The sequence below is a fragment of the Euprymna scolopes genome, chromosome 25, assembly GCF_053919585.1.
Source record: "Euprymna scolopes isolate OS-2025 chromosome 25, ASM5391958v1, whole genome shotgun sequence".
In the NCBI taxonomy this organism is placed as follows: Eukaryota; Metazoa; Mollusca; class Cephalopoda; order Sepiida; family Sepiolidae; genus Euprymna; species Euprymna scolopes.
Window position 1 is genome coordinate 74,634,272 of NC_136506.1, and position 27,958 is coordinate 74,662,229.

General features: G+C 34.2%; 1 protein-coding gene and 1 pseudogene across 1 annotated transcript; one reads left to right on the forward strand and one right to left on the reverse strand.

Moving 5' to 3' along the window:
- The first annotated feature begins 1,272 nt into the window (after nt 1–1,272).
- LOC145247436 (peroxiredoxin-6-like) lies at nt 1,273–27,958 on the forward strand. Its single transcript, XM_080109199.1, has 6 exons — nt 1,273–1,701; nt 13,262–13,418; nt 17,053–17,190; nt 19,549–19,622; nt 24,871–24,943; nt 27,559–27,958. Exons 1-6 carry the CDS (start codon nt 1,616–1,618, stop codon nt 27,688–27,690), a joined length of 660 nt encoding a protein of 219 aa, XP_079965325.1. The 5' UTR covers nt 1,273–1,615; the 3' UTR covers nt 27,691–27,958.
- LOC145247697 (U2 spliceosomal RNA) lies at nt 11,174–11,307 on the reverse strand (annotated as a pseudogene).

Sequence of the window (27,958 nt, forward strand, 5' to 3'; positions counted from 1 at the left end):
CCGCACACACGTGTGTGTGTGTGTGTGTGTGTGGCAGCACAAATGCCTCTATTTGGGTTTGTATTACTGTACACATAGATTCGAAAAAGTTGTCAAAAAACAAATATATTAGAAATAAATATTATCAAAGGCAAGATAAGTTACTTTTCTACCGAACTGGATATATTTTTTGTGTTTTTATTCAATGTAACATGTTTATTCAGCTCGAAAAACATGCAGTGTTTACCGATGTATTGGAAAATTCAAAATGGCGCCCGACACTCTCTTTAACACGGTAAGTTCAGGAAAAGATGTTATAAATAATAAACTAGATAAAATACTATTTAAAAACCACCGAATATATGTAAACTTATTTCACGGTAACATATAATGAGCGAGTTTTTAACAGTATTTTGTCTAGTTTATTATTTATAACATCTTTTCCTGAACTTACCGTGTTAAAGAGAGTGTCGGGCGCCATTTTGAATTTTCTAATACATCGGTAAACACTGTATGTTTTTCGAGCTGAATAAACATGTTACATTGAATAAAAACACTAAAAACATATCCAGTTAGGTAGAAAAGTAACTTATCTTGCCTTTGATAACATTTATTTGTTATATATTTGTTTTTTGACAACTTTTTCGAATCTATGTGTACAGTAATACAAACCCGATTACCCTGTTTTGTTATTCTATTCGATAAAGGTAATGCTGGCCAACCCTGCTAGTCTTTTTTTTTTTTTATAAATCAAAGTGTATTACATAGCAGAATCGTGTGTGTGCTTGTGCGTGCGTTCATGCGTACGTGTACTAGGTCACGCAAGCGAACAGTTGACATTTTAATATGTATAAAAGACTGGTAAATGTCAAATTTAACATATGGATTTCTTTAAATACAGGATGAAAAAAAAAAAAAAATCCAAAAAGGAAATTTGAAATATATAATTGGGAAAAAAACAATTGCGTTAAAAATTTTCCCAATCTTTTTGAGAGAGAGAGAGAGAGAGAGAGAGAGAGAGAGAGAGAGAGAGAGAGAGAGAGAGAGAGAGAGAGAGAGAGAGAGAGAGAGAGAGAGAGAGAGAGAGAGAGATTAAATAAAATTATTATCTGCTTTTATTAAAAAAAAATAGATGATAGATTCAAACTTTTTTATACAGCAAAATTAAATGTAAATTATATTTAAAAAAAAAAAACAGTACGTTACTTTAAGATGAGGATTATTCGGTAAAGATCGGTATTTTTCGTAAAAGTCAAAGTTTTTTATTTTATTTATTTTATTTTTTTTAAATAAGAAGCAAAGCAAGAAAAGAGGAAAGAACGGGTGGTAGGGGAAGAGATTAAATAGAATAATCTTGAACTTTTATTGAAAAAAAAATTAATTTAAACTCTTTTCATACAGTTAAGTGAAATATAAATCATAACAATAAAAATGTATGTAAAATTAAAAAAAAATGATGATCGTTAATGTTCGGTAAAAATCGGCATTTTTCGTAGATGGTGATTGACACATGCGCGGAGAGCACCGGTTTTCCGAGTTTGCGCATTTTTTTCTTTCTCCACTTTCTTTTCACTTGTTTGTTTTGCCGGCTGGGCGCACCACATTATAAAGCACAAGCCAACACGAACAAAACAAAATGGTTAATCTTGGTGACATCTTCCCCGACTTTGACGCCGAAACAACAATAGGAAATTTTAAATTCCATGATTACATCAAAGATTCGTAAGTTTAAGTTAATATTTTCCCGAAAAAAATACTAATTTTTTTTTTTTTTTTTTTTTTTTTTGGGGGGGGGGTAATCAGAAGCACAGTTTACTCAAAGTTTGCATCCAGTGTCAAATTAAAAAGTAAAAAAAGAAAAAAATGGAAGAAATCAATATTTTATAAAGTAGTATATATATATACATACACAGCTTTATTTTCTCATATAACCACCAACCGCTCTCAATGGATATTACCTACCTATATATATATATATATATATATATATATATATATATATATATTCTTTCACGCAAAATTCCCCGATGACACACCCCTACTCCTAATTTGTGTTCGTAAGACGTCATCGGTGGAGGTGGACTGGACTGCTTCTCGCCGGGTATAAATGATTGAAAAAAACAAAACAAAAGTACTCGTGCAGAGAGTGATCCGTGCTGAAATAATTATTTAAAAAGCCATTCTTAACATGAGGAGGGTATATTGTACCTATTCTGTACTTTAACCATACAATTGAATAAAGAAAACATGAAATTTTAATTAAACGTGGAAATACGATTTAAAAAAAATAGCGCGGCAGCGGCACTCTGAATTAGAACAAAAAAAAAAGTTTTTTTTTCAAAGCAAAGTCTCCTGACGGTTGGTTGCTGCGATGCTATCAAACTAAGGAGCAATTTGTTGAAATTAAAGAAAATAAAAATTAATAGTTTTTATTTGAACTTTTATGATAAAAATATTATGAAACGAGATTGTTATCGCTTAGGCTGACAATCCCGCAGCATTCGCAGCAACCGTCGGGGGACTTTGCTTGAAAAAACCCTGGGTTTTGGGGTTTTTTTTTTAAATTTTCTAATTAAATTATTTTTAGTCTGCAATCATTTATATCGATAATCTACCAATAACGAACAAAAATTTGGAATACGAGCATCAGCAATCATCGAGGGAATTTGCTTCAAGAAAGCCGTATTAAAAAAAAAATTCCAAACAATAAAACATCTAATATTTTATGAAAAAAAAAAGTATAATGCAGATGTTTTATCTGACAATGTTTGCCGCAAACTTTGAACCACCAGTTCTTGACTCACCATTTTTTTTTTTTTTTTTTTTTTTTTTAATGAATTTACTTATTGGGGTTTGGGTTAATGTTTAGAATCTTTCCAACTCCAACAAAATCGGTACTAGTGCACTTATTGATCCGTGCTGCATTAATGTTATTTAAAAAGCATTCTTAACATGGGGAGGGGGGTGTTTTGTACCTATTCTATACTTTAACTTGACAATTGAATAAAAATAAATAAAAAAATTAACTAAACTTGGAAATATGATTAAAAAAAAAATAGCGCGGATCAGTAAGTCGTCATTTAAAAGAAAATTGTTGAGGTGGAGGTGGACCTAATCTGAAAATTTACCCTCTGGGACTATTTTCCATTTCACAGCCTTCGTTTACGCTACGCGCGAGTATAAACGAAGGCTGTTAAATGTGCACTCGCGTACCAAACTGCCTTATCACAGTGTAGTAGTATTGGCGAAAATTGATGAAAAACAAGTAGGGTAAATGTGTAGTTTAGCGGCGTAAATTATTTGAAAAACAAAAATTTATAAAAACTACTTTATATAAAACACATTAGACCTAAAAGCTGAAATAAAACCAGAACAAATTTCATTTTTATTTTTTTTTTCGGCGGCATAAATTATTTGACAGACAAAAATTCATAAAAATTATTTTTATATGAAACACGAAGGCCATCAACTCCCCATATTTCCTCCTATAACACAGAACACGCTAGGTAACATACAAATATCCGTGCATGAGGTCGCCAAGCTAATCAAGAACCTTGATTCCAGTAAAGAAACTAGCCCTGACGGCATCCCAATTATAGTGCTAAAAAAGATACAACCAGAACTTGCTAAGGAGAAGTGACTCCCTGGAAGACCTCATCAGTTTGCCCTCTATTTAAGAATTCAGGTGATAAGTCATCTCCCTCTCAGTACAGACCAATAAGTCTCCTGTGTGTTATGAGTAAGTTGCTGGAATCCATATTAAATAGAGAAATAGTCAACCACCTCAGCAGAAACAACCTTCTTAGTGACACACAATATGGTTTCCGCTCTGCAAGATCTACCACAGATGTGCTGAGGGTTATATCTCACAGGATTAGTGAATCTCTTGACAAAGGCTTCCTTTCTAGGGCAATTGCTCTTGACATATCAAAGGCCTTCAACAAGGTATGGCATAAGGGTCTACTTCACAAGATTCCCAGCTACGGTATAACTGGAAATGTTTTCTCAATCATTAAATCATTTCTCTCCAATAGGCTCTTAAGAGTAGTGGTCGATGGACAAAAATCAGAGGCCTGCAGTATTAATGCTGTAGTTCCTCAGGGGTCAATCCTAGGCCCAACTCTCTTCCTGATCTACATCAATGACCTCCCTAAACACATACTTAAATCATTCGTTGACATCTATGCTGATGACACGACCATCTACGGCAACACATCAAAGGCTGTAAATGACAAAGTTCTCTCCTCTGATCTCGAGCGCGTGGTTCAGTGGGGGAAGACATGGCTGGTTACCTTTAATGCATCTAAAACCAAACTCCTATCCTTACATCATCAACGCTCTGATCCCCATCTGGCATCAATTGGGATGGATGGGTCTCGTCTGGGAGAGGCCCCATGTTTTGACAAGCTTCTGGGTTTGACCTTTACTCCTGATCTGAAATGGAACACGTACATCAAGTCTGGTTCCAAGGTCGCTGGAAAAATGGTGAGATCCTTCTACCGCTCGAGAAGATATCTCACTACTGATGCAATTCTCTATCTATATAAAAGCCAAGTACATCCAAGGATGGAATACTGCTGCCATATCTGGGCAGGAGCTGCTAAAAACAGCCTATCCTGCCTTGACAGAGTACAAAATAGACTTAGTGGGGGATGCCCTTTTCTCTACCCTGCAACCTCTCTCCCACAGAAGAGACGTTGCGAGCCTATCCTTGTTTTATCGTTATTTCTATGGCAGGTGCTCGTCTGAACTCCAATCTCTGGTCCCCCCTCGCCAATCTTTCACGAAAAACACCCGTCTAGCCGAATCCACTGTGAAAAATTTCCCTCACTCTTTATCTGTGCCTAAATGAAAACGTGGATTCCATAAACAAAGCTTCTTTCTTAGAACTGCACGCCTGTGGAACTCTGTTCCGTCTGCCTGCTTCCCACCTGACTACAACTTGGATGTGTTGAAGTCCAACGTTAACAAATTCCTAATGAACCGCCCCCTTAAGTAAACACTTCATCAAATCTCCACACTAACGTAATGTACTTGCAATAACCTTATCCCTGAGTGGCTTCCGGGCCTTGATAAGTGGTGACCACTGTGTAAAAAAAAAAAAAAAAACACATTAGACCCTAGACCCGAAAAAAAATTTTTTAATATTTTTTTTAAACATTTTTATTAGACTAAATGTACGACAATCGAGGCTGCCATCTTGTTTTGAAAATGTGGCCTTCCTTGCCAGATTGGCCTTTTTATTATGTGGTACTAGTGCACTTATTGATCCGTGCTGAAATAACGTTATTTAAAAGAGCCATTCTTAATATGGGGAGGGGAGGGTGTTTTGTAACTATTCTATACTTTAACCTTACAATTGAATAAAAAACATAAAACTAATTAAACTTGGAAATACGATTTAAAAAATAGATGGATCAGTAAGTCCACTAGTACCTATGTTTTTTTTTTTTTTTTTTTTTTTTTTTTTAGGGGTGGGGAGTATTTTTATGGGACCATGATGTTTGGTGTCCATGTTTTATTTAAAAAAAAAAAAAAAAATTTGGAAAAAATGGCCACCAATGTCTAAACAATAATTTACGCACTTTCAGTGGAGTGGTGTACATTTAGAAAAAGACCCCCCCCCCCCCAAAAAAAAAAAAAAAAACGGCGACCAAAATCATGGTTCCATACAAGAGCGTAAAAAAGGCCAAATTTGGCCTCAAAAAGGCCAATCTGGCAAGAGGAAGACCAAATTTTCAAAACAAGATAGCAGCCTCGATTGGCGTACATTTGGTCTAAAAAAAAAAAAAAAAAAAAAAAAAGTTAAAAAAATTATATTTTTTCAGGTTTTAGGGGCTAATAATGTGTTTCACATAAAAATAAATAATTTTTATAAAAATTTTTGTCTGTCAAAAAATTTACGCCGCTGAAATACACGTTTGCCATTTTTTCATTTTTTTTTTTATTAGACTAAATGTACGACAATCGAAGCCGCCATATTGCTTTTAAAATTTGGCTTTTTTTTTCTTTTTTTTTTTTACGTTCTTTCATTGATTATATAAGGTTATAAATTGAATTAAAAATTCTTAATGCTGCATTGTCCTTTTCTTTTCTAGTTTTAACTAGTCCTTTACTTTTCCATGTTTAAGCTTAACCATATTACTTTTCATGCTCACATCTTTCTATTGTGATCCATGATTTTTTCAGGCTTCCAGTAAATTCACTTGTTCTTTGTTTAATTTCAGTCTTATTTTTTTGCTTCCAGAAACATAACATACACATGTAAAAACAATGTACGGCATTCGTCTGCTTTCAATAAAATCCCCCCCCCCCATTATCTCCCCTTCATTCTTTCATTTCACCTGTTCTCTTTTCGCGGGAGCAGTGAATTGATAGCAACAGTATTCGCTGAAGCGACATGGTTGCTATGGAAACCAGTCATAAAAAATGCCGCTTACCTCTTTGCATATTTTTTACAATTTTGAACACCAGAAAATTCATCATAACTTGTTTTACTGAACGAAAATTGAAAACGTTTTTTCAGTATATAGCTGAGAAGGTGATCTATAAATTGTAATAAATTGTAATAATTGTTTAACATTTGGTCGAAAAATGAGTGGTGAAGCTTTAAAGCAGTTCTAAATGACTAAAGCTCCACTTAATCATATAATAACATAATATATAATACATATATTATAACATATGTATTATGTTATTATGTATGTTATGTATTATATATTGTGTATTATATATATTATATATACACATATACACTAGCAGTTTAGCTCGGTTTTGCTCGGGCTCTATGTACTGTTCATAACTTTATGTCCATATATATATATATATATATATATATAATTTTAAAACGTTTGACTCGAGGGTAACCTACATCTAAAATTTCAAGTGATTAGGCCCAAAATTGGCAGAGGAGTTTGGTAGAGTCTGCAAAGGTCAACTCTTAACTTTGACCTCTTGGCAGCCAAATTTTCGCTCAAAAACTTGATTAAAAAGCTTGCTGTGTTTCTGAATACTCTTTATGTAAAATTTCAAATGTTTAGACCCAAAATTGGCTCAGTAGTTTGCTAGAGACCGCAAGGGTAAAATCTTTTGGATTTTGATCCATTGGCAGCCAAATTTTTGCCCAACAACCGATTAAAAAGCTTGCCCTATGTCTGAATACACTTTGTGTAAAATTTCAAATGTTTAAATCAAAAATTGGTGGAGTAATTTGGTAGACCAGAGGTCAATTTTTTTAAACTTTGACACCAATTTTGATCCCTTTACATTTATTGTTTTGGGCTCAAATCAAAGTTTTTTCAGATGTCCAAGTAACCTACATCTAAAATTTCAAGTGTTTAGAGTCAAAATTGACAGAAGTTTGGTAGAGTTTCCGAAGGTGAAATCGTTGAACTTTGACTCCTTGACAGCCAAATTTCTGTCCAAAAACCGATTAAAAAGATTTTCCTAAATCTCAATACCCCTATGTCAAATCTCGAGTCTGTAGACTGAAAATTAACAGTAGTTTGGTAGGGAAATGTACACACACACAAACAATTTCACTTTTATACATATATAGATAATGTATCATAGATATATTATGACTAGGGCTGTGACAGCAGAATATTCTTTTCATTGTTTTGATGCCTGAGTATATATCCATTAATATCTTATGGTTTTATATAGATTGATGTAGTTCTCGGTTGGTTAACTGTGTTGGATATATACTCGAGTCAAAAGAATGAAAAGAATATGCTGTTGTCACCCAATATATATAATACATATATTACAATATATATAATACATATATTACAATATATATAATACATATATTACAATATATATAATACATATATTATAACAATATTTCCACCAGGCTTATATGAAGTAATAAGAAACGGAGTTGTATGCTAATGATGGGATGATTCAGATACAATTACCGATTCTGCACTAAAATCCAGATTCTGATACTTTATAAATCATTAAATATTTAACTATAAAACTATTTTTCCCACAATTACTGTAAAAACACTTAAATGCGCATATATTTTCTCAAACATGCAAATAAAGTTGTTGGGGTGATCTTATAGATTTTAGCGTTACTGGTAGTTTGAAATCAATAATTTCATTATTACTACCAATACTGGAAAATTTCGTTTTAAACAATCAAATTGAAAAAAAAAGGATAATTAAAGAAATCCTTTTGGCATCGGAAAATATGCACAAATTCTTCCGATACCCTAAATAGTTCCGATTTTTCAGATTCCAATTCCAATTAATCATCCCAACACTGTTATTTACATTAATATTAATTCACACTGACATGCCTGTGTGATATGTCGCAGTAAGATTTTCTACATTTCGCTATTGTAAGTAAACCGGACACTCCCTGTTTATATATATATATATATATATATGCAGGGAGTGTACTGGTGTTTACTGATAATGGTGAAACGTAGCAACACAATTTTACTGCGACATATCAAAGCAAGTGTGCATACTCCGTCAAAAATAAATCATCCGTTGTTAGTGTTTGCGCTGAGATGCATATACTTTTGTGAAATTAAAAAAAAATGAGAAAACGTCTCGAATTGGAAATTTAAAATTTAAAGAAGCAAAACTTCTCATCGTGCAATTAGGTTGCAAGCGAGGGGTGTCTGAATTTGCTGCCTCAATTTCCTTGGTTATTTAAAAAGACGTGTCAAGCATTTTTTTTACTCGGTTACTTTAGTGTGACAGGATTTGTGAAAAAAAGGTAATAATAAAACAAAAGTAAATTTGTATTTAGATTAATCGGAGAATTGTTCTCATCTTAAGTGTTATCTGCACAATGTTTCAGTCGATGTAACCTCTGACCTTCGTCAGGTGTAAAAGTTGCCATGTTTTGGCAGAAAAAAAAAATGCAAGGTAGCTATTAGTGATGGGACGATTCCAATATTTTTCCTGATTCCGATACAATTACAAATTCCGTGCTAAATTTCCGATTCTGATACAATTACCGATTCTGAAATATCTAATTAATTTAACTATAGAGTTGTTATTTTCCCCGATTTTCATAAAAACATGTTAAATATGCAGATATTTTCCTAAACGTTAAAATACACTTATGGAGGATGGTTTCTCGATTTTAGCTTTACTGGTATATTAAAATCAATAAATATTTATTTTATCATTATTACCAGCAATGCAAGATTTTACTTTAAACAAAATCAAATAAAAAAAAAAATAATAATAATAATAAAAAAAAGTGGGGGGGGGGGGCAATTAAAAGAATCGTTTTGGCATCAGAAAATAACTAATTTTTCCGATACCCACAAATCTTTCGATTATTCCGATTCCAATTAATCGTTCCAACACTAGTAGCTATGTAATCTAAGGTTTCAAATTTTTAGATCTCGGAAGTAAGTTTACGCAAATTATAAAGATAATTTAATTATGAGATTTTTTTATTTTTTTCTTACCCGATTCCGTCACCTGACAGGACAGATAGAGGCGTTTTGAGTTAGGGTAATTCATAGCTCTCGTTACCACAACCATGAGAATAATCTTTTTAAAACATTAACAATGATACCAAATTTATTTGCGTAGCACAATTAATCATTTGACCATTAAAAGTTTGTTGGAAATTAGAGCATTTGCCGTTTTGTATGCGCTTGTTCTAGAAGTCCACTTTTGCATTGTGTAACTAAAAGTGCTTTTGACAAGTTAAAAATTCTTACAAAAATTATTGTCATCCTGTTCAGGAACCATTTTTTTAGATTGTAAAACTAAAACTACATCCTTTAAACAAATAAGAAATCCTCCAAAATGTCATCTTGTGCTAAATGAAAATTAATCCTAATGGAAGCAATAATCAGTAGGTCAAGTCGGTCTAAACATTGAAAAAAAATCATTAAACCTTAGAAAAAAAAAATGGCATGGAAGCATCACTTGGTTCATATGATTCATTTTAACAGCTAACACATTGAATCTTCATATGATTTACAGAATATTAGATATTTTTCTTTTAATAGTAAATCAATTTAAAAAAAAAAAAAACACAGATTGTGATTATATAAAAACAGAAACAATCTGATATCAAAAGATTTCATTCCTTAAAGTTTTCAACTTGGATATTTTTTTATGTAAAAGATAATTTTTAAAAATTGATCGTATCACATGCTGTATGGCATGTAACCCCATCTTGCTGAAACCACATCATGAATTGCCAAACAAAGCTGAACTCAAAATAAGTGGTCTCTTTTCTTTAAGATAGGACTATTCTATAATATAAATCTTGCCTGTCTGTTTAAATGTATGTATGTATGTTTGTATGTCTGTTCACGAGGTGGATATCGTTTTGAAGCTCGAACCTTCTAACAAATATCAAAAAAAAAAAAAAAAAAAAAAAAAGCAGTCTTGTTAAGTATTTTTTTACACAGTGATCACCACTTATCAAGGCCCGGAAGCCACTCAGGGATAAGGGTTATTGCAAGTACATTACGTTAGTGAGGAGATTTGCTGAAATGTTTACTTAAGGGGGCGGTTCATTAGGAATTTAACATTGGACTTGAAGACATCCAAGTTGTAGTCCGGAGGGAAGCAGGCAGACGGAACAGAGTTCCACAGGCGTGCAGTTCTAAGAAAGAAGCTTTGTTCATGGAATCTGCGTTTTGATTTAGGCACAGATATAGAGTGGGGGAAATTTTTCACAGTGGATTCAGCTAGACTGGTGTTTTTCGTGAAAGATTGGCGAGGGGGGACCAGAGATTGGAGTTCAGACGAGCATCTGCCATGGAAATAACGATAAAACAAGGACAGGCTCGCAACGTCTCTTCTGTGGGAGAGAGGTTGCAGGGTAGAGAAAAGGGCATCCCCCACTAAGCCACGAAGTCTATTTTGTACTCTGTCAAGGCAGGATAGGCTGTTTTTAGCAGCTCCTGCCCAGATATGGCAACAGTATTCCATCCTTGGACGTACTTGGCTTTTATATAGATAGAGAATTGCATCTGTAGTGAGATATCTTCTGGAGCGGTAGAAGGATCCCACCATCTTTCCAGCGACCTTGGCAACAGACTTGATGTACGTGTTCCATTTAAGATCAGGAGTAAAGGTCCTTGTTTATAAAAAAAGTATATTGGAGTACAAGATTTTTGGACAAGAGACAAGGTGTACCTATTTACTATGCCTCCCCACGGGACAGAGTTAGACACCAGGGTCGTTTTTTAACGTGAAGAAAAGGTACAAAAATAAAAAATTGTCTCAGTCGTGAAGGATTTCTCCTCCACCGAAAGAGAACAAGAAATGAAAGTGCAGCATCTGAAGAACAGATACTACACTTTGATCTTGACCAAAAGGCCAAGAGACAAGGTGTAATGAAAGTAGCTGTAAATAAATGTTTTCCAACAAAAAAAAAAGTGAATCGCTTTCTTTCCTTGTCTTTTTTCCTTGTCAGTGTTGACATGTAACACCTATGTTATACTAATAAGGATCGTTGGAGGGAATGAATTAGGAAAACTCAAAAAGAATTCTTGACTTTTTATGCTCATATATTTCTTCAAAGAAATTTCTAAATGAATTTAAAAAAAATAAAAATTAAAATACTCCAAATATAAACTTTTCCCCTCTGGCAACGATAATCTGCTGATAAACTCATTCCGATTAATGAAGAACCTCTCGTAGCAGTAGCTGTGCACCTCCGTTCAAAAGGTCGACTTTACTAATATCAGAAACGTGTCGAGTTTTCTGAGATAAGTGTCAGTGATGAAGTATTCTTGTTCAAACAGGAATGACTCAAAATCTTGCTATTGATCTTTCTCAATGTATTTTTAATTATATGCTAGCAGGCCAATTTCGGGTCTAAACACGTGAAATTTTAGATATAGGTTCCTTGGACATGGATCTAACTTAATAACTTGATTTAAGCCCAAAAGAATAAATGTTAAGGGGTCAAAATTTTTTAAAAAAACTGACCTCTGCGGTCTCTTCGAAATTACTCAGACAATTTCTGGTCTAAATATTTGAAATTTTGCATAGAGTATTCAGAGATAGAGCAAGCTTTTTCATCAGCTTGGGTCAAAAAAATTTTAGTTACCAATATATATAAATGTATGTATGTAATGTTTGCATGTCTGCCTAAAACTTTTGACTGAGGCGACGGATTTTACCAAGATCAGTATCATTTTGAAGTTCGACCTTTCATATGACAAATATTGAAAAATTGGCTAAAACATTAATACCTTCCCCTTCAACTAGGCACTTTTCTTCAGGGGGTCATGTTTTTCGCCAATATTTTTTGAAGTTATCCTCTCCTTTTAGATTGTTTAGCCTTAATTTTTAAAAATGTCACTTCCGGTTTGGCGGTGGTCGTAACAGCATAAACGTTAGGTTTTTACCCCGTTCTTTTCCTCCTTCGCGGTACGGGTTCGAGCCTGCCTTCCTACTTCCACATTTTTATTTATTTTTTTTGTTCAACAGACACATCCAAACACCCGGGCAACGCCTGGCTGAAATGCTAGTTAAATAAGAAAATCAAATTTTATGAGTAATCAAGGAGTGACTGTGTTGTCTGCCATTTTGAAAACCATCTCAAGAAACAAAGGGAGATAATTAGACAATCAAAACTTACAAGATTTATGTTGTAATGCCTACAAAGTAATTGCTTAAAAATAATTTTCTTTAAAAATAAAATTCCTTCATACATCAGATTTTTTTTCTTATTTTTGTTTTTAATATAGGAGACATTCTTGATAAGAATCCATCGATGTAGCGATTTGTGGCAGAATCATATGTACTTCTGTAACATATTTTCGTTAATGCACTTTTTGTTAACTATACCACTGTTTGTCCTGATTATTACTGGCCAACAAGGCCACAATATGTTGCGACTCTGGGATTGAATGGGGATCAACAAATGTTCCACACTTTTAGTACTTCTGTCATCGAAATCAGTGAAATCGTCGTTTTGTTTTTCCCAATCAAATCCACAAGATATTGCAGTCTACATTGCACTGTAGAGAACTTGTTAATTTTATAAAATTATTTAATTATTATTGAATTAAAGTTTAAATATCTGAAAGTCAGGTCTCATGGTTCAATTATGCTCTAACCAGAAACATTAATTTCAAACACGCTTCTCTCATATCAAAGGACTTACTGTTGATTTTTATATGCTGGGTCTTTCTGCTTGTGCACTAGTAAAACCTTTTATATACATTTGTGGTGTTAGACTGTATAAGGATGTTAATTTTGGTCAAAATCGGACTATTTGTTTAATCTGACATTTCTTTTTTTTTTTTTTTTTTTTTTTAAATCTTTTTTCCAGTTGGACCATCCTTTTCTCTCATCCTGCCGACTATACACCTGTCTGCACGACAGAACTCTCCAGAGTCGCTGAGTTGGAACCAGAATTTAAAAAAAGACACGTTAAGCTTTGTGCCTTGTCTTGTGATGACGTCGAAAGCCATCATGGCTGGATTAAAGTAAGTAAAAAAATTAGCATTGATAAAAAGAATTTTTTTTTTTTTTTCATTTATGATGGCCAAAAACCATTTGTGAATAAAGGTTAATGAGACTTATTTTGATGCTGAATTGAAGCTGATTGACAAAAGGGATAAAATTTGATTATTAAAGAACGGCTCAGCAGGTATTTGTTGACATTGGACTTGTAGGCAACCGTGTTGTAGTTTGCAGGAAGCAATTCTGTGTCAGTGTTTTTGACAAAAAAACTCTTGTTGTAAATGTATAGCAAGGAGGAATTACAGATTGAAGCTCAGTCGAGCACCCAATACGGGAATAGCGACAGATTTTTTTTAGTTTTGCTTCAATATTATCAAATCAAAATATTTATAAAATAAATTTAAACGTAATAGATTCGGGGTAATGCTAGGTTGATACTTATCTCTCTTCCCTTCTTCCCCCCCCCCTCTCTCTCTCTCATATATATATATATATATATATATATATTATAGTTATTATAGTTATTCACATACACTGTTTCACTGTATCACAGCTCATCCGTACAACTAAATAAGCAAGTAACTCAAGCTAAGATTAAAATTCTGACAGTTTCTAACCCCTATGCTATTGTTTGGCACTGGCTGAATGTAAGTAAAATCTCTGTAAGCGTTGTCAATTACCAGAGAGCTCAAATCGTTTTTACCCAGTGAGCAATGTGTTTAAAATCCAAAAATTCTTTCATAGACTCGTTTTTTATTAAGGAATATTTTCAAATTTGTATAATAAAAGATTTGTTAAGTATCAAAAATAGTTATATGTATTATGTTAGACTAGTCTGGGTGCCTGGCGTTGCCCGAGTGTTTGGAGGTGAGTGTTGAGAAAAAAAAAAAAAGTGGTAGTAGGCAGGCAGGCTCGAACCCATACCACGAAGGAGGAAAAGAACGTTGAAAAAAAAAAAAAGTGACATCTTTGCTGTTGCTCCTATCTCCAAACCGGAAATGACCAATGTTTAAATGAAGGCTAGTCAATCGAAAAGAGAGGATGACTTTCGAAAATATGTAGAAAAGTGCCCAGTTGAGGGTGAAGGAATTAATGTTTTTAGCCAATTTTTCGATATTTATGGTTCAAAGAGTCGAGCTTCAAAACGTTACTGATCTCGTAAAAATCCATTGCCTCTGTTAAGTTTTTGCGAGACATACATTTAAGCAGACAGGTGAGTTTTGTTAGACAACGGTTTAGCTAATCTGAAAAGAATGTTATATCCGGAGGTTTTCCAATTTTTTCAAAGTCAGTTTACTTTATAAACTTGTATTTTTACAAACCAGTTTAAGTATTTTTACAAACCAGTTTAAATTACATTATTTATAAGAAAAATTGAAAAAGTTAAAAATAAAACTGTTCATCAAAATCTATAATATAAAAGCGAAAATGTGTGTTTGTGTGTGCACTTTTTGTATGTCCGGCAAAGGTTTGGGATGGGGGTACCATTTCTTAGAACATTTTATATACTCCCTAGATTATAATATCACCGATTTACAAAAGGTCGTGTCTATCTTTTATTTGAGCAACTTTTATTTTATAAAATTCCCGCTATTGTTTTCCCGAGTGTTTGTTTGACTTTTTAGTATAAACTAGCGGGTGATACCCGGCGTTGCCCAGGTTTGTGTGTCCGGGGGGGGGGGTAAAGGTTAAAATAAAATAAAAATGTATTAGTAGGTAAGTATGAAGGATCGAACTGGAACCCTTGAGTTGAAGTTAGAAATTAAAGTGTGAAAAAAAACGTGCGATATTAACCACTGGGCCACCACGAAATAGTAATGGAAACATGTTTGAATTTATTTAAGTATTAAAACTTGGCAGGTGCCCATACTTAATGAGGTCAACTTTGGCTGCGGGGCAGTATTTTATTTACTGCAGGGTGGATTAAAAAAAAATTTTTTTTTTTTTTTTGTTTCCCCAAGATGTTGTGGGGAAAACCAGCTCCCCATAAAAAGGGGATTGTCCAAATTGAATAGCAATTGCCTGATATAAGGAGAAAGTTCACATTGATCAAAGCTGATTGCTTTCGAACGTTTCTGGAAAAATGCCGCCAGAATTAGTTTCGCTTTTATTAAACGAAAAAGCTTAATGCACATGCGGCGATCGAAAAATGTTGAATATTCGACTTTTCAAAGTCAAGCAAATTAAATAGACAGGCGACCCCCCCCCCCCCCCGACATACACAAAAAGCGTACATACATACACATTTTCGCTTTTATATTTATAAAGTGAAACTAATTGAAACAAAGTCGGTTGGCTTTCCCGCCAGGGGTGTCCAGAAAGCAATGAGCTTTGATCAATGTGGGGAAAACTCGTTATATCAGACAATTACTATTCATTTGGACACTCCCCTTTTTATGGAGCTACACAGTAAGCCTCAACCTTAACTTGCAGCCAAAGTTAAGTGCGTGATGTTTATGCACTCATTCACTTAACTTTTTAATTGTTTAATTTCAACGATTCTCACTTTCTCTGCCCTCTTTTAGCGTCGTGGTAAAACATCACGTTTTCTTTCACTTTCTTTTCTGCCTTTGCCTCAAGGCTTCGGGTTCGAGCCTACCTGCCTACTAACACTTTTTTTTTCCCCCCTACACACACACACACATCGACAAGCACCCAGGCAACGCTAGTCTCTAATAAAAAGTTTCCAAAACATGAACAAATAATAAAAAAAAAAAAAAATGTAACATGTTAAATCTATAAAAACGTGTTTTTTTTTTTTTGTTTTTTTTTTTTTTATTGTAAATGTATTTAACACTAGCAGGAAGACCTGATGTTTCCCTGGATTGCATGAGGATCAACGAATATTCCACACTTCTAATACTTTTATTGTCATCGCTATGTAATCATCCATTTTTCAATCAAATTCACAATATATTGTAGTCTATATTGCACTGTAGAGAACCTACTGTTTTTATAAAATTTTTATATAATAGCTTGAATTAGTTTAAAATGCAAATATCATAGTTCAATTGTGCTAAACAGAAACATTAATTTCAAACATGCCTCTGTCTTATCAAAAAACCGAATGTGTTTTTTTTTTTTTTTATGTTGGATCCTTCTGTATGTGCACTGGTAAAACTTTTTAAATACACTTGTGATGTTAAGCTGCATAAAGATGTTAACTTTGGTAAAAAAAAAAAAAATTGGATTACTTTTTCTTTAATTTGATTTTTTTTTTTTTTTTTTTTTTATACTTAACCTATCTAAACACTCAGATACATAAAATACATTTGTGTGAAATTAAAAAAAAAAAAAAAATCAATCCAGCCGTTTCTGAGTTCATAGGGAATGAAATCATACAGACACACACACACAGATAAAGTGTATTTTATATATAAGTAGAAATGTGACAAATCCTTTATTTTTTAATATTTTCGAATAGATTTTCTGACTTTTTTAAAAATTATTATAAAAAAGATTAATTTAAGTTCATGTGTTAAAATATAAATTATAAAATTAAATTGATTCTGAAATAATTGTAAAACAACGTTTGGTAAGACATCCATTTTAGATTAGCAAACAAGCTTTTTCTCTTCTATGAAACATGTATATTATTACAGATGATCTTATCTGCTTTTCTGATGTGTGTATTTTTTAATGTCTTTCCTCTTCTAGGATATTGAGGCCTATGGCGCACCACATACCATAACATACCCAATCATCTCTGACAAAACTCGTAAACTGGCAGTCAAGTTGGGAATGGTCGATCCTGATGAGAAAGACGTGGCTGGTATGCCCTTAACAGCTCGAGCGGTAAGCACTATAATTCTTATTTATTTTCTTTATATAAAGTAATTTGGACATAATAGCCCTCCCAAATCAAACTGAAGCAGTACTCTCTCTGGCCAGGTTGAACCAGTTTCCTTCGAAGGAGGAAGTTTCATGGTAATAACATTCACAAGCAGTCTTCAGTTGCTTGTATATCTCTGACAGGAGAGATGATGTTAGGTTTTTGCAATTCTTGCAGGGATGTCCATGAAAAAGTTTCTTTCTTAGAACTGCCTACCTATGAAACTTTGTTTCATTTGCCTGCTCTCCAGCTGACTACGATATGGTCATCTTCAAGATCAATGTAAACAAGTTTTTGATAAGTCATCTCCTTTAATAACCAGTTTACCAAATTTCCACTAACGATTACTATGTTATTGTCCCAATGTTTACCGTACACTCATTAACCCTTACCCTCGAGTGGCCTCAGGGCGTTAAGAGGTGACTCCTTTTGTATAAAAAAAAAATGCTGGTATTCCCAAATGGTCATCCATCTGGTACTGACCTGGCTCAACATTGCTTAACTTCGGTGATCTAATGAAAAGTGTTGTATCAGCATAATTTTGATGCTTCCGTTCAGTTTTGAAAGACAAAGGATACCCTCTGTAGGGGAAGCTGCACATGTAATTGTGAAACAAGATTTTGTGCAATTCCCAACCACACCTCTCCTGAATCGACACTGTTTAAGTCCGGTGGCAAGGAGAAGTCCAGGAAGAAACAATGCTGAGATAAGCAGAGAGCACATACAGCACTCAGAAGTCCCAAATGGTCACCCGTTTAGTACTGACCAGGTTCAATGTTGCTTAACTTCAGTGCTCCAACGGGAACCGGTGTGTCAACGTGATTGCCATATATAGATACTAGCGGGACCAGTTAACCAAACCAAACACCATGAATCAATGTTTGAATATCTAAAGAAATTGAATAATATTTTCCAAAATTACTGGATTTGGCATTAAATATTTCAGGAAAGGCTTATATGCCATGAAACAACCATCTTTCGTCAAACAACTGTTATTTCTTACTAAATTTGCTAATCTATATTTTTGGTCCCCCGGTTTATCGGAGAGGGACCCATGTTTTCAGTGGCGTCCGTCTATGCATCCATTAGTTAAAATGATTGCCAGATAACCATCCATTCGTTTTTCCTGAAATGTTGCCACATAGATGTGCACAGTTAAAAAAATTTTTTGTGAAAATTCCCGTTGCGTCCCCAAAAGTTAAAAATACTCCAAAATGGCCAAAAATGACATGGTTTGCCCCATAACTTTTGATCCATCCATTAGATTTTGTGGAGCCCATTGTTCTTAATATAAATCCAGTATGGGTGACTCTGGCAAAATTCTGGTTCGCGTCCCCGGGAACTTTTAGTGCTTAAAACGCCCCTTTCTGTGGCTCTTTTTTTTCATATTTCTCAACCAAAAATTGATAGGTCTGACTGTATGGTGGTTTTTCACTCAAATGTATGTGTTAAGGCCTGAAACTGCAGTTATCCATTTTACACTGGGATTCGGTGTCCCCAGAGGCTCAAAAAAAGTAAAAAAATGGCCCAAAACGACACTTTTTGCCCCATAGTGTTTGATCCATCCATTACATTTTCCTGAAACTTGGCCAAAATGTGGAGGCCATTGTTAATTCAGTATCGGTGACCCGGGCAAAATCCTGGTTCGCATCCCTCTGGGACTTTTAGGGCTAAAAAAATCATGCCAATTTGGAGCTCTTTTTTCATATTACTCAAACTTGATATGTATGTCTATATAGTGGTTTTCCATAGTGCTGGATTCAAATATGTCTTAAGGCGTGAAACTGCACTGTTTTTCTATTTTCACTGGGATTCGGCATTCCAGGAGCTGAAATGCCCCAAAATTGCAAAAAATGATACTTTTTTTTTTTTACCCCATAACATTTGCCACATCCATTAGATTTTTCTGAAACTTGACGAAAATGTGAAGGCAACGTTGTCTCTTCACACTTCTCATATTCATCATTTCTTCACTATTTTTTTGTGCCGTCATCTGACATGCAGCTCCAAAGGGGAACCACGCACACGCGGCTTGTTATAACTTACCTTAGTAACAAAGGCAGTTGTCATAATCGTCGTCATATTCCTTATCACATTGATACTGTTATTCCCTCTGTCGCCATTGTTATTACTTTTTCTATCTACCCTATCGATGGTATTGCTACTGTCATATATACTGTTTACATAATGTTACAAATTGTGCTTGCAAAGTAGGCTGTAGAATGGTATAGTTGTAGTGGTGCCAACAATAGAAGTACTCTCTAACCATACAAGCAGAAGACACAGTTTTCCTTAATTTCTCATCTTATTTCTCTCTGTAGGTTTTCATTATTGGCCCTGACAAGAAATTGAAACTAAGCATCCTCTACCCAGCAACCACAGGAAGAAATTTTGAGTAAGTTGCTTTATTATTGGATTGGGTTTTTCTTTTTAAAGTTAATGGGTTCTTATTCTTCTGATGGGTCAGAGCAGAAAATATTTTTAAAATTAACATATTAATTGATTATTCCTGCACTACGAAACAGGTGCTGTCAAGAATTAAAAATTTAAAAGTTTAAGTTTGTAAAGAAAAAAAAAATTATATTAATAGTAATGTGCTCATGTTACTCACCGTATTGCTGAAATATATCTATATATATAAAAATGGAACGTCTGGTTTATTCAAAATCGATAAACTAGAAATTTACAATCCCGTTTTCTGTGAAATTTTATAACGGTGAATCTTTATCATGTGTTTTTAAATATTAAAAAGTAAATATTACCTTATTAAAAAAAAATTGTTCGTCAGGGAAAATTTCCGATTTCATCCAAGCCGATTAGCGAATATGCTTCCGGTTTACCATTTTGAAATGACGAAACAAACGATTCTGACTATAATACACTTTTTTTTTAAAATCCATTAAAATAGTAACACAGAAATTATTATTAAATAAAATAAAAATATTTTCAGTAAATGCGGAACTATTTTTACCCATGTACGATGAGTTGACTTCTGATTTACAATATTTCAATATCTTTTTCATCGATAAGTACAAATCACATTCCCTATTTTTTACTTTTAGATTCATTTGTCCATCTTAACTTTTATAACGTTTTGATTGTTCAGTTTTTTTCCAAAAGAAAAAAATGGATGCTTTTTTTTTATCTTGCATTCGTATATAACAAAACCTTTTTTTTTTTGTAGATTTCGGCATGCTAAAAAAACTGTAAACCATTTCCGTCGCAAAAAATACTTTACATATGAGGAATTTACTTTTCCGAAAACTTGGTGATCACTTTTCCATGTAAATTTAACTTAACATGAGCACCCACTTTTTGGCCACCTGAGAGAGGAGGCATTTTCTTTCGAGTTTATTGCGTGTAAGGTTTTTTTGACGAGGCAGTTTGGTACACGACTGCATATCTATCAGCCTTCGTTTATGCTCGCGTGTAGCGTAAACGATAGCTAGGGCTGTGAAATGGAAAATAGTCCCAGAATCCAGGGGTTATTACCATGCAAAGGAAATCAAACAAAAATAAACACAGAAAAAATGCCGCTCTCTCACGTGGCCACAAAGTGGGTGCTCATTTCAAGTTACATTTACATCGCAAAGTGATCACCCACTTCGAAAAAGTAATTTCTTCATATCATGGAAACTTTTTTTTGCGATGGAAACTGTCTGCAGATTCATTTTCAGCACACCGAAATAAATCTACAAAGCATTATTTTCTTATATACGAATGTGAGACAGGCCTTAAAGTAAAATAATACCGGATTTTTTGGGGCAGATTGGTCGTTAAGTTGTACATATATCCTCACACCAGGTAATCACTAAAAGGGACTCTTAAAAGTCGTCACCCATATCGAGCAAAAGTTTGTTTACATGTTTTGCAACCTTTAAATGGGTAAAATATAATAACATACTTATTTAAAATGTGATCATGTGCTTAACAAATTAAAAAAAAATAAACTGCAAGATGAAGTTTTGAAATGATTACATGTCTTTCAATTTATTTAGAATGACAAACATTGACCAATAAAAATGAAATTTTCGGTTCTTATGTAGTTTTGGTGCCATGCTGAAATATATCGTTATTATTTGAAAAACCATTCTTACGGAGTAGGTGAGGGTGTTTTCTAACTATTTTGTGCTTCCACATTATGTTTATTAGATATTAAAAAAATATATGTAAACATAGTACGGTTGCCATCTGCCATCGTATGCACCTGGAAACAATATCTCCTGTAAAATTAAACCACATTTTGGTGCTTATGCATTTTTGATATCATGCTATTTTTAAATTTTTTTTTTTTTTTTTTTTTTAATTAAACTTTCACAATATCTTTGTTTATTTTTACTATCCTTCCCATGTTACGAATGCCTTTCAAAATATTAACATTATTTCAGCACAGTAACAAAAACTATATAAGTACCCAAAATTTTATTTTTATTACTAAAACTACAAATTGTTAGGTGAAAGTACAGTTTATTATGCATTTTCCGTATCGTGCTGAAATAACTTTTTTTCACTTTTTATTTTTTACATTGGCGAGGGGAGGGTGTTTTGTAACTATACCGTGCTTTCAGCTAACAATTTATTATTAAACAATAAGATAGCATGAAATTAAAAAAAAAGGCAGATTTGCTGTTTAGTTGTATGAATAGCCTCCAACCCTGTTATCAAAAAAAAAAAAAGGGACATGTCGAGTCGACACCGGTGTACATATATTGTAAACAGAAAGTTTGTTTATATTTACATGATTATTGAAAATATAATCCTGTGATTAAAATTTAATTAAAATTAACGTTGTTTAACAAATAAAACAGAAATAATGAAAGATGAAGTTTTAAAATGATTAAATGTATTTTATTTGTATAATTTAAAAATAAAAATATTAAACAATATAAACGAAATGTTGGTTTTTTTGTTCTCTAAAAGAAATAATGAAAGATGAAGTTAAATATTGAATTATTGTGGAGATGCATCATCATATGCATCCGAGTACAATATAAAATGTAAAGTCAAACCAAAATCTTATTTGTATTGTTCAATGTTTTAAAAAAAACATTGAACAATACAATTGAAATTATAAAAATACCTTGAAATAAAAATACAATACATTGAAATTATAAAATAAAAATTTTACATTATAAAATAAAACCCGTTTAATCATTTTAAAACTTCATTTTTCATTTTTTTTTTTTATTTGTTAAACAACGTATTATTTGTATTTAATGTTTTAAATGTTTAATTATAAAACAATAATAAATTATAAAATAAAACACATTTAATCCATTTTATTTGTGGTTAATCTAAAATAAATTATACGTAAACAAACTTGATATATTCCGTTGGCGACCCAACGTGTCCCTAATTTTGATAACGGGGTTGTAGGCAATTTGTACAACTAAACGGCTAATCTGCCAAAAGAAAAGAAAAAAAAAAGTCGATTGTTGGGGTTTTGCTTTTTTTTTACCATAAATTGTTAGGTTAAAGCTTTCTTTTTTTTCCAGAAAACTTAAGTGAAAATACACTTTTTTCTTTTTTTTACAAGTTGATTTTTATAAAAAAAAATGAATGCTTTTCCTTCATTAAAGAAATTTTTGGGTGACATACAGATACGTTTCTACAAAGAAAACTTATTTTCTTTAGCCATTCTTATCATGGGGAGGGGATGGTGTTTGGTAACTATTCTGTGCTTTCAACTAACAATTTATTACAAAAAAAAAAAGTCTTAACGTGGGGAGAACTGTGGTATTCATTCCAAAAGCCATTTTTAATATGGCGTTCTTAATATGGGAATTTTGCCATTACACCAAATTGAGACACAGCAACACTTGGCAGGGTGTGTGTGTGTGTGTATATATATATATATATATATATAAATAAATGATGGGACGATTCCAACATTTTTGCCAATTCCAATACAATTACCGATTCTGGTTCTTTTATAAATCTCTAAATATTTAATTATAATATTGTTATTTTTCCTGATTACCGTAAAAACACATGTTAAATGTGCATATATTTTCTCAAATTTAAAATCCCACTTGTGAGGGGGGGAAGGGTCTAGAGATTTTACTCTTACTGGAAGTTTAAAATCAATAAATATTTATTTCATCATTACTACCAGAAGTGCAAGATTTTTTTTTTAAACAAAATCTAATAAAATAAAAAAAAAAAATCAAGATAATATAAGGAATCATTTTTGGCATTGGAAAATAAGCACACATTTTTCTGATTCCAATACCCTCAAAAGTCTGATTTTATAGATTCCGAGTCTCAACACTTATATATTCGAAATTTATAATGATATATATATAGTGCTTGTTAGATACAATTGCTAGATCAGTTTTTAAAAAATTGTTTTAAGCAAAAACAATATTACGTACTTAATTGCCATGTTGAAAATAGTAATACATCCAAAAATGACAAAAATTTATCGTAGAACTGCTATTTTGTTTTCAGTATATATAAAAAAAAATAAAGTCTATCGCTATATAGACAACAAATATTGCGGCCATGACACAGGTAATCTAAAATTATTCCTTTCTGAGTCTAGTCCCCTGCCCCCCTTCTCTTTACTTCATAACATCTAAGAAAAAGATGATTTTTACCCAATTTTCCATAAAAATTACTTTTAACTAGAAATAACTTTCTACTGGATGAATTTTCATAATTTTTGGATATATTACCATTTTTGGCATGACAATTAAGTATGTAATGTTTTTGCTTAAAACGACGTTTAAAATTGATCTAGCAACTGTATTCTAAACAAGCACTTTATATATATATATATATATATATATATATATATATATATATTGTAATATAGTTTTAAAGAATCTCCTTTCAGAATTTACTTTATCCACAAGAGACACGGGGGAAAATGTTGTTCAGCAATGGAACATGGTTATTTTTCCTAGCTGGATATTTCAATGTAATGAGAGTAGCAAAGGGAGTTAATTATTAAAGAAATAGCATATTTTTGCTGATCTTAAAATCTTCAGTTTGGGTTACATTGAATCAGAAATTGGATGATTCGCAATAAACTAATCCCCTTCCCAAAGGAGAAGGTAATATTTGGAATGATGGCATCCTAGGACTGAACCATACCTAATTCCATCAAAATGAGTCAGGCCCCTTATGAACCAGACGCTAGAATCGAAGTGTGCTATAAGGAAACGTAGGGACATACAACATGCAGTGAGTCAATGTCATTTGAGATAGTCATTAGAAAATCTATTTAAAAAAAATAAAGGATTTGTCACATTTCCACTTATATAGAAAATACACTTTATCTGTGTCTTTGTTAACATGGAAGTATTCAATCTAAAATGTTTCAAGATTTAACCAATCCTCTGATTGGCTGTGGCATTTAATATTGACTCAAGAAACTCTTTATAACGTAAATTCACGATAGTCCCCAATATTGTGCATCATTAACATGAAAGACTTATAGAGGAATTGCATGTAGCAGGACGTGTCCTTCCACTCCTCTTCATGGCAATCAGAACACAAAGTTCCCAATAGTTTATTAAATCATAAAATTAATTTTTTGTGATAAATGGACGTTAATTTTTATTTGGGTATGATTAATCTTTTCATTCCTCTCTCTCCATTTTATTCATTTGTTATTTATTTTTGTTTTTTTCTTCCAGTGAAATTCTCAGAGTGATTGATTCCCTCCAATTGACAGCTAATCATAAAGTCGCCACTCCTGTCGACTGGAAAGTAAGTCTGTCAAATTATTCCAAAACTTTTTTTTTTTTTTTTTTTTTTTTTTTTTTAATTCTCCCGATTTAAAATGAACTTTACAAACTTCACATTAAATTGTTGAAATCCAATTTTACTTCTCTTGTGTTTTGATCTCGCTCCATATCTCTTCCTCTGATCTACCTCAATCTCTCTCTTCCCTGATCTGCCTCCATCTCTCTCACTTTCTCTCTCTCTCTCTCTCTCTCTCTCTCTCACTTTCTCTCTCTCTCTCTCACTTTCTCTCTCTCTCTCACTTTCTCTCCCTCTCTCACTTTCTCTCTCTCTCTCACTTTCTCTCTCTCTCTCTCTCACTTTCTCTCTCTCTCACTTTCTCTCTCTCTCTCTCTCACTTTCTCTCTCTCTCTCTCTCACTTTCTCTCTCTCTCTCTCTCACTTTCTCTCTCTCTCTCACTTTCTCTCTCTCTCTCACTTTCTCTCTCTCTCACTTTCTCTCTCTCTCTCTCGCTTTCGCTTTCTCTCTCGCTTTCGCTTTCTCTCTCGCTTTCGCTTTCTCTCTCGCTTTCGCTTTCTCTCTCACTCTCGCTTTCTCTCTCACTCTCGCTTTCTCTCTCTCTCTCGCTTTCTCTCTCTCTCTCGCTTTCTCTCTCTCTCTCGCTTTCTCTCTCTCTCTCGCTTTCTCTCTCCCTCTCTCGCTTTCTCTCTCCCTCTCTCGCTTTCTCTCTCCCTCTCTCGCTTTCTCTCTCCCTCTCTCGCTTTCTCTCTCCCTCTCTCGCTTTCTCTCTCCCTCTCTCGCTTTCTCTCTCCCTCTCTCTCGCTTTCTCTCTCCCTCTCTCTCGCTTTCTCTCTCCCTCTCTCTCGCTTTCTCTCTCCCTCTCTCTCGCTTTCTCTCTCCCTCTCTCTCGCTTTCTCTCTCCCTCTCTCTCGCTTTCTCTCTCCCTCTCTCCCGCTTTCTCTCTCTCTCTCTCCCGCTTTCTCTCTCTCTCTCTCCCGCTTTCTCTCTCTCTCTCTCCCGCTTTCTCTCTCTCTCTCTCCCGCTTTCTCTCTCTCTCTCTCCCGCTTTCTCTCTCTCTCTCGCTCGCTTTCTCTCTCTCTCTCGCTCGCTTTCTCTCTCTCTCTCGCTCGCTTTCTCTCTCTCTCTCGCTCGCTTTCTCTCTCTCTCTCGCTCGCTTTCTCTCTCTCTCTCGCTCGCTTTCTCTCTCTCTCTCGCTCGCTTTCTCTCTCTCTCTCGCTCGCTTTCTCTCTCGCTCGCTTTCTCTCTCTCTCGCTTTCTCTCTCTCTCTCGCTCGCTTTCTCTCTCTCTCGCTTTCTCTCTCTCTCGCTTTCTCTCTCTCTCGCTTTCTCTCTCTCTCTCTCTCTCGCTTTCTCTCTCTCTCTCTCTCTCGCTTTCTCTCTCTCTCGCTTTCTCTCTCTCTCTCTCTCGCTTTCTCTCTCTCTCTCTCTCGCTTTCTCTCTCTCTCTCTCTCGCTTTCTCTCTCTCTCTCTCTCGCTTTCTCTCTCTCTCTCTCTCGCTTTCTCTCTCTCTCTCTCTCGCTTTCTCTCTCTCTCTCTCTCGCTTTCTCTCTCTCTCTCTCTCGCTTTCTCTCTCTCTCGCTTTCTCTCTCTCTCGCTTTCTCTCTCTTTCTCGCTTTCTCTCTCTTTCTCGCTTTCTCTCTCTCTCTCGCTTTCTCTCTCTCTCTCGCTTTCTCTCTCTCTCTCGCTTTCTCTCTCTCGCTTTCTCTCTCTCTCTCTCTCGCTTTCTCTCTCTCTCTCTCGCTTTCTCTCTCTCTCTCTCTCTCGCTTTCTCTCTCTCTCTCTCTCTCTCTCTCTCGCTTTCTCTCTCTCTCTCTCTCTCTCTCTCGCTTTCTCTCTCTCTCTCTCTCTCGCTTTCTCTCTCTCTCTCTCTCTCGCTTTCTCTCTCTCTCGCTTTCTCTCTCTCTCTCTCTCTCTCTCTCTCTCGCTTTCTCTCTCTCTCTCTCGCTTTCTCTCTCTCTCTCTCGCTTTCTCTCTCTCTCTCTCGCTTTCTCTCTCTCGCTTTCTCTCTCGCTTTCTCTCTCTCTCTCTCTCTCTCACTTTCTCTCTCTCACTTTCTCTCTCTCACTTTCTCTCTCTCACTTTCTCTCTCTCACTTTCTCTCTCTCACTTTCTCTCTCTCACTTTCTCTCTCTCACTTTCTCTCTCACTTTCTCTCTCTCTCTCTCTCACTTTCTCTCTCTCTCTCTCTCACTTTCTCTCTCTCTCTCTCTCACTTTCTCTCTCTCTCTCTCTCACTTTCTCTCTCTCTCTCTCTCTCACTTTCTCTCTCTCTCACTTTCTCTCTCTCTCACTTTCTCTCTCTCTCTCTCTCTCTCTCTCTCACTTTCTCTCTCTCTCTCTCACACTTTCTCTCTCTCTCTCTCTCACTTTCTCTCTCTCTCACTTTCTCTCTCTCTCACTTTCTCTCTCTCTCACTTTCTCTCTCTCTCACTTTCTCTCTCTTTCTCACTTTCTCTCTCTCTCTCTCTCTCTCACTTTCTCTCTCTCTCTCTCTCTCTCATTCCAGAACTGCTTTTGCATCTTAATCAATCTTGCTGTCTTTCTTTTGTTCATCTTGTTTGATTTTTAGTTACTGTTTTAGCTAATTCGGAATATATTTTTCTCTCACTTTCTTTCAGTGTGGTGACAAATGTATGGTTGTGCCTTCCGTCAAAGTCGAAGATGAAAAGCATATATTCCCGAAAGGAGTTGAAACAATAAATGTGCCTTCTGGAAAATGCTACCTCCGTAAGACTCCGCAGCCAACATAAATGCCCAGCTCCCTCCTCTGCATTCCAACTGCTGACATCCTCACCCAAACACTCTGCAGCTGGATTAAGGATCTAATACAGGTTTTTTCCAAGAACCAATTTCTGCTGCTGTAGCCATTTTTGGATAAATAATCATTACTCTTTTACATATAAAACCAAAATTTATTTTATTTTTATTGCATAAAAATAATGGAAGCAATTAAAATGTCTGTTAAAGAATTTTAAAAAATGTAAAAATTTAATTTCAATAAAGATTTATAAAAATTCA

Bases quoted from the DNA above. Each gene is read 5' to 3' on its own strand.
- LOC145247436 (XM_080109199.1), top strand. From the start codon at position 1,616: ATGGTTAATCTTGGTGACATCTTCCCCGACTTTGACGCCGAAACAACA. The intron at 13,419-17,052 runs GTAAGTAAAAAA...TTCCTCTTCTAG, and splicing joins GCCATCATGGCTGGATTAAA to GATATTGAGGCCTATGGCGC. The intron at 19,623-24,870 runs GTAAGTTGCTTT...TTTTTCTTCCAG, and splicing joins ACCACAGGAAGAAATTTTGA to TGAAATTCTCAGAGTGATTG.